This window comes from Electrona antarctica (assembly GCF_951216825.1).
Source record: "Electrona antarctica genome assembly, chromosome: 10".
NCBI lineage: Eukaryota > Metazoa > Chordata > Actinopteri > Myctophiformes > Myctophidae > Electrona > Electrona antarctica.
This window is the reverse complement of record NC_136791.1, coordinates 15,413,972-15,428,314: the sequence shown is the minus strand read 5'-3', so window position 1 is coordinate 15,428,314 and position 14,343 is coordinate 15,413,972. Positions and strand designations below refer to the sequence as shown.

Genomic DNA, 14,343 nt, shown 5'->3' with positions numbered 1-14,343 from the left:
GTAGCAAACATGGGTTTGACATATGACTTTTTGTGTTTATTTTATCTTTACTTATACTGTATTTCATCTTACAGGATCTGCACATTCCACACACAGACTGCATGGGAAATCAGTGGTCTTGTCTCCAGAGAGGGATCAACTCTGGCATCCAGGTGCCTGAAATCGAATGTCCACTGAGCGCTGTGGAACTGGCTGGACTTGAAGCTGATGTGGACCCATAGCAATCAACAAGTCTTGGTGCTGATGTTTATTTAGCTGCACTGCAGTACATGCACAGTATTGGCTATATAAGAAAACCTTTTTTCCTGGAGCGTACTCTGGTGAGTGACATCAACTGACCTCCCTCGCCTACCCGCAAAGTGCGCAAACCCCCCTTTCCTCCTGGAGTTAGGAGCACTAGCTACCTGTATGCGATCACATGGATTAAAGACGTAGTGAATTGAAAAATATGTTTTTCACACTTTTAGAGCATATCAATGGTCATCATAATATGATGACCATGACTAAAAGTGTGAAAAACACAAGGTATGCCCATATTATGGGCATACCTAAAAATAGATGCCAAAACAATGGGACATTTTTCATTTTTGTGTATTTTTATATTAAAAGTCCATAAAAAGCCATTTTTAATTACTTCCTTTGAACGAAAACGTGCTGCGTGATGACATAACAAGGCCCACATGAATAAAAAATTTATCTTCATTGAATTCACCTTATAGTCTACCCATTGTTGAATGTTCCTCCAAACACAGCTGATTTTGATTACAGAACTACTCTGTTTTTAATCTCATTCAAGACGATATCCAGACAGTGTATTACTCATTTTAAACTTAATCAGCATGCTAAAATATGTATCATAGGTTAGAAATAAGCTACGTAGTAGCAAACATGCTTTGCTGGCCGAGTAGCTGTCTGTCTCTAAACAAACAGACTCCACGTTGCGGACTTTTAGTCCGAGTCTCTTTCGTGTGACTGAACATCTCAACCTATCTCTAAGGGAGATGCCAGCCACCCGTCGAAGAAAACTAATTTCGGCCGCTTGTATTCGCAACCTTATTCTTTCGGTCATGACCCATACTTCATGACCATAGGTGAGAGTAGGAACGAAGATTGCTTGGTGGACAGAGAGCTTTGCATTCTGGCTCAACTCTCTTTTCGTGTGCGGTACAGCGACTGCAATACCGCCCCTGCTGCTCCGATTCTCCGGCTGATCTCCTTCTCCGTCCTCCCCTCACTCGTGAACAAGACCCCGAGATACTTGAACTCCTTCATCTGGGGTAATGCCTCATTCCCTACCCGGACTGCACAATCCACCGGTTTCCTGCTGAGAACCATGGCCTCAGATTTGGAGACGCTGATCCTCATCCCAGCCACCGTACACTCGGCTGCGAACCGGTCCAGTGAGAGCTGAAGGTCTTGGACCGATGGTGCCATCAGGACCACATCATCTGCAAAAAGCAGTGATGCAACCCTTAGCTCACCAAGCCAAATACCCTCTCCGCCACGACTTCGCCTTGAGATCCATCCATCCATGATGTTCAACAATACAAATTCATTGTATTTATGATATTCAACAATACACATTTATTGTATTTATGCTGTATTGTATGCTTGTAACATTTAGATTCTCAGTCCCACGGAAGGTGCACATTCTGCTGTGACATGGAATCTAATGCTTGTGTCTATCTGCACATAATTATGTTATTGGGGAAGCTGCCTTGAAGCCTGTGTAGTGCAGGGTAGGAGAGTAATATGTTACTTATTACTTATTACTCCTTAGAAAAAGTAATATTATATTACTTATTACTTGGAATCAAGAGTAATAATATTACATATTACTTTGCAACTGGGCCCCTTCCACCCGCAAAATAACACAAAAGAAGCCTTTTTTTCATTTTAGGTTTAAAAATAAAACATGATATTTTCTTGTTTTCTCAATTTTATTTTGAAGATAAATGATACGTAGCTTGCGCCTTGCAGAGTTAGTTCAGTCAGATATACTCGAGGGGTTTCATGCCATGCCCATGGCCATGGGTGCGTATTACCATGGTACTATACACACACACATGTTCATTCTTACATGCTTACGATGACGTGGCAGTCAGCTGACCAATTGCCATATTGTTATTTAAGTTCACCTCAGTCTCTGTCCTTCCTGCTGTCATCCTCCTGCTGTCATTTGTTCCCTGGACTGTTGGTATGTGCCTGTTTTGCTCCCACCGCCTCCCCAGCAACACCAGTGGGCTCTGCTATCTGTTGCTCCCCATGGGGGGTTTTATTATATATCTATCTCCCTGCTCTTGACCAGCTCAGTGGCCTTGTGGTTAGAGTGTTCGCCCTGAGACTGGGAGGTCGGGGTTCGATCCCCAGCCGGGTCATACCAAAGACTGTAAAAATGGGACCCAGTGGCCCCCTGCTTGACACTCAGCATCAAGGGTTGGATTGGGGGTAAGTCCCTGCGACATACTAGCGTCATGTCCAGGGGGTGTACTTGTACATCAAGCTGCCTCACGCTACAGAAACAGGAGATAGGCTCCTGCCCTATGGGCCCCATGGCTCGGCAAGGCTACTTATCTCCCTGCTCTTAATGATGATGATGGTGTTTAATCGTGCCGAGCAGGGAGAAAATGCAGCAGAGCCAAACGCCTATAATATCATATATGCACACTTGTATTCTCATTCTGTAATAAATGGTAAATCTATTCGTGAGTTGTCTGACTGAAAAACAAAGTATGCGTTAGTACCCGGACCTTTGATGCCTACTACAATGTCCTGGTATCTCAGTACTAGGGGCGTTGACTCTGTTCCCATTGAAATTGGCAGAATCTGTTGCATTAGGCAGAATCAAACTCTGGTGTGTCCGTACCATAAAGGGTGAAACATGTTGGCTTGTTTTAATAAGATGATGTTCAGAGATATTTTTTTGCGCTGACGAAAATGAAAGCCTGGTACCGAGGCTAGATATTAACTGACCCTTATAATAAAGCTTTTTAATGTGCCTTGGGTTTTTTTTCTCCCTATTTGTCATATCTCTGCCCAAAACCAGCTCTGTCCAAACTTTTCACGAAATGGGAAGGGGGAGTGGGGGAAGAGAACAAGAGATATACATAGGCTACAACATGCTTTTAGAACAATTCTGTATATGATGTCAGTCGTCAGATACTTGAATGTGTCCCTTGACCCAAATACAGCTGGAGTCTTCATCATTCAAATCAATGATGGAAAATGCCTACAGTTGGAGTTGGGTGGTTTGACTGACAGTTTTGAGGATCCAATGGAGTTAGTTGGTTTAGTCAAAAGAACTTAATACTTTTCATTGAATCAATATTTGTAAAACCCACACACAACATGGTGTTTATAGCACTGATTTATAAAAGTTTGCGAAGACTGGTTTCTACAGTCTGACGGTGACTATATCTGCCCTGTTTTTTTTAACAACGTATGGAATGCAAATAACAGATCGCAGTTATATTTGTAATTTTGTATGAACATTAATCGTTATCCGGACCGTAAAGTAAAATATGATGGTGATTTTATAGTGATGACACCATGATGATAAAAGGCTCTGTTCCGTTTAGTGTTCTGTGCACTGTGCACAGTGGTTCTCAAACTTCTTTAATTTCAAGGACACCCAAAAAACAATCTGGGAATAAATTCCTTAAGTTACCAAGAAATGCTTCACCAATTTGTAAAGGTGTCAAGGTAGTACATCTCACAAAGACTGAAATTACATTTTATGGGAATCTGTGCTGCTGAAAGTTGGGGTACCCGTACCCTTAACCTATACAGGAAAACAAGCATGTAAGGGGTCAAACTTTTGATGATTCTGAATCCATTTCCATCCATTTGTTTTGCACGAAAAACAGTGTTTGTATTAATGTTCAGACATAGATTTGCAGGTCATTAAGCCATTTTTGTGTACAAATAAATATTGCATGCATGTAAATTAAACGGTAGATTTATTTGTTTATTTACATTTTCAGAATCGCAGATGTCAGACAGTGTCATGAGCAGTCATATCACATGTTTTAAGGGATATTCCACATTTTGGTGTTCTGTCCACTTTGGTTCTGGAGTTCCACCCAATCCACACTATGAAAACACAGAGAAAAAGCAATAGAATAAAGGATTTGTTGAAATAAGTGTTAAATTGCTCTATATTCTATATTCTGATATCTAGTACAAGTAAGACGCGTGAACGCGGGAAGCGAACGCAGCTCGTAAATGTCAAGTTCTCTTTTCTTATTATTTTATTTTTTAAGTTAAGTTTTTTTTAAGTTCTTTTTTTAGTGTGTGTATGTGTGCTTGTGTTTTTGTTTTTTGTTTTTTGTTTTTTTCTTAATTTTTTTAAAAATGTTTTCCTTTTAAGTTTTTTTTTAAGTTAAGTTTTTGTGTGTGTGTGTTTTGTGTGTGATACAGCTGCGCCCTCTGGTGGCGGGCGGGTGGTGTTACAGCGTGACACACAAACACACACACACACACACACACACACACACACACACAGAGACAGACATGTTCTGCTAGGTCTCATAGTTAGTGCTCATTGCGTTCGCAATAATCACTGATATTGCAGTGACTAGTTGCAAGCATAGTAGTGGCATATTCACGCCACCAGAGAGAGCCATCGGGCCAAAGAGGTAGCATTGAACAGATGGAGAGGAGGAGGAGGGAGTGGAACATCATTGGCTGGACTGCTCTTTGAGGGGAGTTTTCAGGATACAGATACCGCTAACTTCTTCTCTGAGCATTGAAGGACCGACCGACCGGGGGGCCGAGCCTATTATAGCCAGCCGAGGCGTGAGGACTGACTGAGGACGGGAGAGAAACCTTTAAAGACCCCTTTCTCCAGCACTGGCACTTTTTTACAATGGCGGCTTGCGTGTTACCAAGGATGTGACAGTATAACAACAATGATGATCAACGCTAAATATTAAAAACCGTTTTAATTCCCCTCCGGCGGTGTCAAAAAAGGCACTCAAACAATGTGAGCCGACGCGCCGCTATACTGTTACTTTGTATCACTGTCATCCGCGTCAAGACGAGCTTTTGTTACAATGTTACGACTTTCGTGTAATACGCAGAGTGAGAGATGATCGCGCTGTTTTCTCGCCACTAGCCGCTTGGACGCTGCGTTTCTGGACGAGAGAGTGTAGGGCAGGCTACGTTTTTCTTGGCGGAAATAACGTGAGGAGTCGAGACGGAGGAAGAGGAGGACGGCGGCCGCCACATCTAAAACAGCTCTGTGTGTAAAAGAAAGACCATCATAAACATGTCTTTCTTCAATTTTCGGAAGATCTTCAAACTGGGCCCGGACAAGAGGAAGAAGCAGTACGAGCATGTACACAGAGACGTGAACCCCGAGGACTTCTGGGAGATCATCGGGGAGCTTGGGGACGGAGCCTTTGGCAAAGTGTTCAAGGTAACAGCACAACATAGACCTAATAATAAGAGGCCTCCTCCCAGTCCAGTCCAGTCAGTCAGTCCAGCCACCACTACAGTGGTTTTCAACCCCTTTCATACCAAGGTGGTCCATTATTTATTCGGCATTTGAGCCACGGACCACCATTTGACGAGATTTAGCCTCTCAGACCCAATTTTTTTATTATAGAATATTTTGTTGTCGTTGGATAGGATTTTGTCACAATGCTGTATTGATGTGGAACCATTAGGAGAGACAACAGGCAAACGTTGATCAAAATAATAATTCTTCTACATCCTCTAATTGTGTAGACTTCTTGTAAATTAAGTAATGCAGATGTTGAACAATTCCTTTACCAAATGGACCCATAACGGTCCATTTGGACCCATAACGGTCCAGATCTTTAAGGGTCTATTTGGTTACCAACTCTCTTGTTTCCATTGTGCTCCATAATCCTCAATTCATCAGTAAATATAATGCATAGTACTACAACACATGCTGGAATAAAGCTTGGTAGAATCATACAGTATGTTTGCAGAGAAATTGGCTTATACTCCAAATGAAATGCAAGGAGGATATAAAGCCTATGTGGAAGAAAAAACCACACCCGTGTGAAGTGAGGGGCGTTAATATATTAAAGTCTAACTCATGTTTCTATGATTAGGTGATGTAATGATGATGTAAAACAAACGGTGTCAAAACAAACATTACATTCTCTTTATTGTTAATGGGATTTAATGTTTGTGTTAGGGACAAGATGATGTAAAATTTCCCTTCATTTTCAATGGTGTTTTTAAAACAAACAGAACTAAAAACAAACATTAAACCTGTATATAGGAGGGCCTCAAAAATATAATACTGCATATGTTTCATGCTTTCAATGAATTGAATACACCACATGTGACCCCAATGGAAACGAGATGATGCTTCATTGGGTAGAACTGTACTTCCTACTGTATGCTTTTTATCAAAGTTTTCTGCGGCACCCCTAGACGTGTGTCACGGAACCCACTTTGAGAAACCCTGCTCTATAGGACTAGGACGTGTGTGTGTGTGTGTGTCAATGGCCTCGGCTATATGGGTTATTATTGCTTTAGGGTCATAAAGCTATATCTCATGACTTCTAGGCAGTTATAGAGGAACACATCGCTCGATCAATAAATCATTTTACTCTAATCGTTGACGTACAATGTGAAATCTGAAATTGAATTAATAACAAATGGCAGCCATTTCATTAGAAATAGCCAGGCTGCATTAGAAATAGCCAGGCTGCATGGCAAGTGGCAACACATTGGATATTAAACCATCTTCCTGATTAGCATCTTTAGGAAATTAGATAGAGGGACTATTATTAGCCCTGCCTGTTATTTTATTCATTAACCTATTTTGACCTGAGATCAAATTCTAAAAATGTCTTCTACATCCTGACAGTTTTCTGAAAAAGCTATGTTTCTATGTCAGTCGTTCTTCGATTTTTAAAAAATAGCAGACCTACAAGCTCGTAGCTCGCCACTCGGTGGCGCGCTATGAGCTTGTAGATCTGCTATTTTTCAATAGCTAAAGCATAACAAATGCTAACACCAAAAGGGGTTCCTGCCCAAAATGGGTTAAAACGTGTCTCGGGGGCATTTCTTTCTGTTTCATTATGTTCTGAGTCAGGGGGCTTAATTTGACTTGTCAGTTGTAAGAAGTTGGGAATTCTTATGACTTTGACTTTGTCATTCAGTTGGAGCTGGCCTTGGTTGGTCAACATTGAGGCATTGTTGTAGTGTAGGCGTTGCGTGGCGTATTTCCAGAGAGTAAACATGGGATGGGAGCCAGTGAGCCACCACCTCAACCTGCGACACGTTTATCAAATATTATAGGTTCATGACCGCAGACACTCAAGCTACCGGTGGGTGTGGGGCTGGCTGGAGAGGACAATGACTCTGATCAGAATAATATCTCATTGAATAAGCCAGTGTTTCCAAAACTGGGGGTCCCAAAATGATTTTGTTTCACAATTTTCACAATATTTATCTGTCGAACCGACGAGTCGAGTCAAACTAAATGTAACGCCTCAACTCGTACAATTCCAAGTGCTTGTCAGCTGGGGGGTCCCCAGTTCAAATTATGATTATTTTGGGGATCGCGGCCTGGAAAGGTTGGGAACCCTTGGAATAAGCCATTTTTGAAAGGTAAAAGAGAAATGGCAAGCAGCAGATGTTTCTATGACTGTCATGCATCAATGTATTACATATTTATATACATTGATGCATGACATAGAAACATCCATGTATTTATTATGTATTTAGCAGGTTGAGGTGGTGCACGTTTTCATTGTAGTTTCATTTGGAGCAGCTACATGCATCATTCCGTCTTTTGCTACATCATGTCGCTGGCTTCCATTGACAATAAATGGTAGACTGCATCGTTTCATCTGTCCGTGTGTGAACTCAACAGTAGTCTCAACTTGATCATGGCTAATACACAACAATGTGAGTCATGATGTCACCCCCCAAATAATGTCCCTGCACTTTTTAGTCCTGACGGCGCCACTGAACTGGTGACGTGAACACTGGTGTCTTTCAGACAGCTTGAGCTTTTGCATACAGTAGTTTGGAATGTAAATTGTGATACTTTAATTTACAGTACAGAAGTACAGTTATACAGCAATGCTGTATAAGACATACATGAAATCATCAAGACTAGGAGCAGTAAAATTATATTTAGTAAACGGCTTTGGAAAGCTATAGGACTTCTAGATCCAGTTGCAAATTGCAGACTGGTGCTCATTCATGGGGGGTTTGCTAGAGGATAGGTAGTCACACTTTTTGATAGCTGTCGGTACGTCATTCCACATAATAGTACAATGAAATGAATTCCTCCCCCTGTTTCTCCCCGAATCTGGGGAAATGAGATCAGTTGAGCTCCCTCTAGAGTGGTTCCCGTGGGCGTCACTGTTTTTAAGTAGTTTGACAGGTACACAACGTACATGGGGAGAGTGGGGACTGGTCCTTGAGTATTTTGAAAACCAGGCCCACTGAAAGTTGCTGTACTCTCACTCTGTCCTCTACCCTGATCCATCCTACCCTAGCATAAAGAGCAGGGCGTATGTCAGTCCTAGATGTGAGGTTTAGTTGATCAGTAACCTGATCAGTTTGATTTTAGAGGTCTGAAGTTTTGCTTTTTATGCCTCCATTCTACCTGCTGCTGATAAATTAAGTATGAACCCGTCAAGGCTATTCTGTCTATTTGAAATATCCAGCAATATGCAAGGAAACCACAACATTGCCAAAAGCTGTCACACGTTTACAGATCATATGCTGATGCATATGATGTGAAAAAATTGTTAAATGTTCTGTTAAATTCACACCCTGGGACTATTATAACCCTATGCAGCTAGTTTAGTACTGTAGCCTTTCTGTGCCTTGCATTTGCACTTAATTTGTTTGATGTATGTTGTTTAATAATTCATATCCTATGAAACAGCACTTCTGTTTAAGTCCGTGCAGTGGCTGCTGCAGACCCAAGAGCTCATGCTGTGCCGTGCTAGCTACGGTTGCTTCCCGGATCTTCAGTGATAAAATAATGTGGCTGAATCGCCAGAAATCTTCATTAGTTGATTCTCAAGTCTTCATTAGTTGATTAGCAAAACAGTGATGAAAGCCAGAGAATATCGATGAGTGTCTGACTAACAACGTTCAATCTTTATTTTTATTTTTTTATATAGCACATTTCATACGAGTGCAGTTCAAAGTGCTTTACAGTATGAGCAAAAATAAAACAAGAAAAAGCAAAACACAAGAGAGCATCAAGTACATCTAATAACAAATAACAATAACAAATAACAAAACAAAAATTAACGACTAAAACGGGAAAGGGACATGCAATGATCTAATTAAAAGCAATGCTAAAACGTTGGAACGTCTCACGGTCTTCCCTAAACTTTGAAAGGATCTGTCATTTTAGCGCTGGCTATTCAAAAAGATTACATCTACAAGCTCACACGCCGTCACTTTGTGCCGCTGCTGCTATTTTTGGAATATTTTGGAAAAATCTTGAAAGTGTGAACTACTGATTTAGAAGGCATTTGTAGAATGTTTTAATCATTTATTTAATTCATTATTTGACTTTTTGATGACAGATCTGTATCATTATTGTTTTGTTTTTGTTTTTTTTGTTCTAGGAAACTGTTTGTCCGACCAAATTCTTTGCCACTTGGCATTGCACACCCCCAGATCTGGGATACACACGCCAAGTTTGAGGTCAAATCGGTCAGACAGCTCCCGAGTTGTGCCCGGAACAAACAGACAGACAGACAGACAGACAGATTCTGTTAAAGGAGTAGTTTACCGAAAAGATATTATTATTTTCACACAATTTCACACCCCATGAAGCCTTGAATTCATGGAGATTATTTAGTTTTTTGTCGCATTCCGGAGTTCCAGACCCCCAGGAACGCGCCCAGGGGGCCGGGCCGGTTCCGGCGTGCCGCCCAGCGTCCGAAATGGTTGAGAAATGACAGTTACCGTGCGGCAGTCCCTCTACTGTACCCTCTACTCTACTGTACTGGCACACCCGAAAGCATCATATATACAGTTAATATGTGCGTGTGTGTTTGTGTGTGTGTTAGGTTGCGCATGTTGTTTTCGTGCTCATACCCAGCCAGCCAGCTACCCACACATATAGCTCCGTAAGGGAGTGGTTGCACCACTCAAAAATCTCCATGGATTCAAGGCTTCATCGGGTGTGAATTTATAGAAAATAAGTATTTTTCTTTCTCTTCTCCTTATGTTTCATCAGTGTTTCAGTGTTATTTCACATGCTGAGATGGTATGTGTTAAATCAAGGCGTAGTGGCTTTATTAGGCATCTGGGCTATGAGAGGGAGAGACACACACACACACACACACACACGCACACGCACACACAGGCGTTGTACTGTCTACTATGCCTTCAAGTGCAGAAGTGGCTGTGAATGCTGAGGCATGACAGTGAAAGTCAATAGAAACTGCTGATCTAATGCTACACATGCTGTAGTCTTAATACTCACACAGCCGGCTAGATCACATAGTTGGATATATGCGAAGTACACAATGCTTACAAATAATGTAAGCTGGATTTGTGAATAGGGCTGGAAAAGTAACTGGAAATATATCAAAACCGACATTTAGATGAATAACCGTCTTAAATCCTGCTCATGTAGGTGAATTGAATAATTCTACCTGAAAATGTATTTTCTCTTTATTAAATTGCTGTAGAGACAGGGGGACACCTGTTACTGAACAAACACTCTAGTCTATAGCAATAATCAGAATATATATATAGTGCCTTCTTAACCTTTTCAACAAAAACCTTTCTATCTTCGCCAAATCACTCATCGGGATATTGATTTGGATTCGTATTACCCAGTCCTCCTAGGTCTGGTGTAGCTAGCTACTGTCACACCCGTGCTTTATCTGAGGCTTGGGCGATAGTGGCGTCATTCTAACACACAGTCAGAGCGAGGCAGGGTGTGTGTGTGTCTGTGTAAATATAGAGCTCGACACACACTGCACTTGTTGGTATTAAACATTCCTGTCTCCTTTTTTCCATCAAACTCCCTGAGATTGTGTCTGTCCTTAAACGCGGAGCATAAACTGCACCGTCGGCCGTCGCTCTTTTGTCAGGAAGTGTGGCATGGAAAACGTGCCCCTTGACCCATTAACCTCTTCGTTTTCAACTTCACCCCAGTGCATATGGAGAGCATGTGTCGTTACATTTTCATGGGAAATGAAGTTTTCAGCTTCATCTAGCTCAGGGGTAACCAACCAGGGGTTCACGATCCACCAGTAGCCATGGCTGAGGGAAGTAGGGGTGCTGGGGGGGCTGTAGCACCCCCTCCCCCTAGGCACAGCCCCCCCTCGAACAGGAGGGGAAGAAAAAAAAAAGATAAATAAATATGCTGTATCACAGTATTGGCACCTTATCCTGGTTAATTGCCTGTGTCAGTTCGTTCATATAACTTGCGTGTGGAGAGGGAAAGTAAAGGCCACGTTTGCGCGTGAAAATGCGCTAAAATGCGCGTGCATGATGCGCGTGCACGCGCATTTTTGCGGCGCGCGCTATGCGCGCGCACCCCCTACTAGACGCTCAGCCCCTGCGAGTGTAAAGTACTTCCCGCGGGCCTGCCAGTAGCTCGAAGCTTTCATCAAAGTCGATCGCGCAGTGGGAGCCTGCATGGCGGACGCACAGCCATCAAGAGAATGTGAATTGGCTTGCGGGCCTCGGCTCTGTTCAAAGGCTACAGTACAGACGGGTCTAAAAAAACGTCCTCGATTCAACGACTGTTGGGAAGCAAGTCGAACCAGCGGGGGTCGGGGAGACAGTGGACATGCACGTACAGGTCCTGTGTGTTTGGCGTGGAGTGGCTCATACGGCAGACAGTCTGCAAGTTGTCGTTTGGGTGCAGACCGACCATAACCCAGAGCTACACGGGAGTGAGGCGAGACATCGGCAGCACAGACACGGCTGCAGAGCCAGAGCCAGCCCAGCAGCACAGCATCGGAGCTCACGGGACCGGACATATCAGTGTTTATTATTTAAACAACTACTCTTTTGTGGATGTGTACACATGCATTGAGCCTGTCAGAAATAGCAAAAAACAAGTGTTTTTTTAAACATATTTTAGTGGTAGATCTTGGCTTACAATTGGGAATAAAATGGGCTCTTGGGCTTGAAGAGGTTGGTTACCACTGATCTAGCTGATTGCTGTCCAAGTGGGGGTAGCAGGTAGGGGTTAAGTGTCTTGCACCTCGACACATTTCCGGGGCTCCAACCTGGGACCTTCTGTTTCCCAGGCAGCCTCTCTACCCATTCAGCTACAATTACTATGATATTGCATAGACGTAGACGTGCTCCAATCAATCGGCCACAGATTTAAATCAGCCGATCGGTGATCAACAATTTACCCGATCTGGAGAAACCTGTCATTTATACCATTTAAATGGTATAATTGTCACTTCACCATCATTTAGGGAAACCCCCCAAAATGTAGGGGGGGGGGGGGGGGGGGGGGGGGCCCTAAGGGTCCCGACCCACAGGAGAGCCACTGAGCTAGATTACTCGGCAAATTATTACTTTTTCTGTTCAGTGTATGTTCATGATCACAGCTTGGCATGATCACAGCTTGGCATTTCAAGCTTTCTTCTGCCATTTCTATTAGGAAACGCAACATCACATTTGAAATGTATCTACAGTACACAGAACGACCAAATGTGACCTTTTAGAAGATTGCCTCCAGCTGCACAAGCCGTAAAGCACCATTTACAGCACCAACACTACAATGGCTTTGGTCTAGTGGCCTTTCCATGAAATTATTATTGATGTATGATCTGTTACAGTAGCCATTGCATACTAGCCCCTGCATAGGGCCGGTGAAGGAGAGCCCGAATCATGCGTGTGTGTGTGTGTGTTGTCTGTTTTCAGGCTCAGAACAAGCAGAACAATACCCTGGCTGCTGCCAAGGTGATCGATACTAAGACGGAGGAGGAGTTGGAGGATTACATGGTGGAGATCGAAATCCTGGCCTCCTGTGATCATCACCGCATTGTCAGGCTGCTGGATGCCTTCTACTATGAGAGCAAACTGTGGGTGAGTACTGTTGCTGGCCTCCTCTGTTGTGGTGAGCTGGGGTTGTGGGTGGAATGTAACCAAGTACATGTCATTTGACATTTACTCAAGCACTGTACTTAAGTACAATTCTGGAGTACTTTTACTTTACTTGAGTATTTCCAATTTGCAATACTTTTACTTCTACTCCACTACATCTCAGAGGCAAATATTAAACTTTTTTACTCCACTACAATTATTTGAAAACTTACTTTACTCGTTGCTTTGTTTTGTTTTTCGTAAATGAACGCCATTCACACATTACAGCTTCACACAAGAGCATCTAAAGTAGCAGATTGAGCTCAAGACATTTTGAGCTTGTGGATCACCTAATTTTATACATTTTAATGCTATCCAATTCACCTACAACAGGTCCTATATGCTAAGGCCAGGTGCATGCACAGTAAAGGCGATCCGAAGATAGATAACTGCAGTCAGTGGAGGGCAGTCGCACAGCAACATACATGTGCACACACACACACACACACACACACACACACCTGTTATTAATGATTACACAATTACCCACTCTGCTATTCAGTGTGTCATGATGTTACGCAACAGCCTGTCGTAAATCTACCATTCATACGGTGGGTATGGTCAAACACCAGTTGTTTTAACAGCAGACCTGTTCAACCACAGGAGCAAATACTCCATAAGCCTACAGTATGTCTCGCCATTTGAACTGTTGCCCATGCTTCCTATGTTGTAACGGCGGCGGAGAATGCTTTTCTTGCACAAGCAACTTTTTCTTTGACCTCAAAATAAGAAGTGAAGTGTGGGTTACTAGGGGGGAGTTTGTCACCTCCCCCTTCACATTCAGTAGATCCCATGATCTTTAGTGGCCAGATGTAATTTCCTGGGTTCTAGTAGGAACATAGTAAATTACAATAAGACAATTGCTGTAAAATTAGGTAAAAGACATATTTAGCCACTTCGAATGCCCCACCCACCTGTCAAAAATAGTTAAAGCGAAAGAAAGACTCTTCTTTTACTTTCTCTAATAACAACCTAAAACATGAACCTCGGTTGAAAAAAAACAAACAAAGTAGTCGTTTAAGGTTTAAGTGGTTCAGTTACTTTTTCCAGCACTGGGAGAGGACTCTGGCTTCATCACAATGAGGTGGTGTCATGTGAACTCTGTGGAACGTTACATGTATGGTTCCGATAATGGAGGCCTGCTCGTGGCTGGAGAAAGTGGCAGTGAATAATTCAGAGCTGTGTTATTGCATGCTGCCTGCCTGCGGCCCATTCCTCTGAGTGGCATGACCAACGTGGAACTCCCGCCTGGTC

At 42.7% G+C, this 14,343-nt stretch overlaps 1 protein-coding gene across 2 annotated transcripts in view; it reads left to right on the top strand.

The window, feature by feature from the left end:
• The first annotated feature begins 4,747 nt into the window (after positions 1-4,747).
• The window catches only part of slka (STE20-like kinase a), a 43,626-nt gene continuing 34,030 nt past the window's right edge, over positions 4,748-14,343 (top strand). For both annotated transcript variants that reach the window (XM_079512681.1, XM_079512680.1), the window contains exons 1-2: positions 4,748-5,419; positions 12,868-13,032. In XM_079512681.1, coding sequence (XP_079368807.1) covers positions 5,270-5,419; positions 12,868-13,032 — 315 coding nt within the window. In that variant the 5' untranslated portion in view covers positions 4,748-5,269. The remainder of the gene's footprint in view (positions 5,420-12,867; positions 13,033-14,343) is intronic.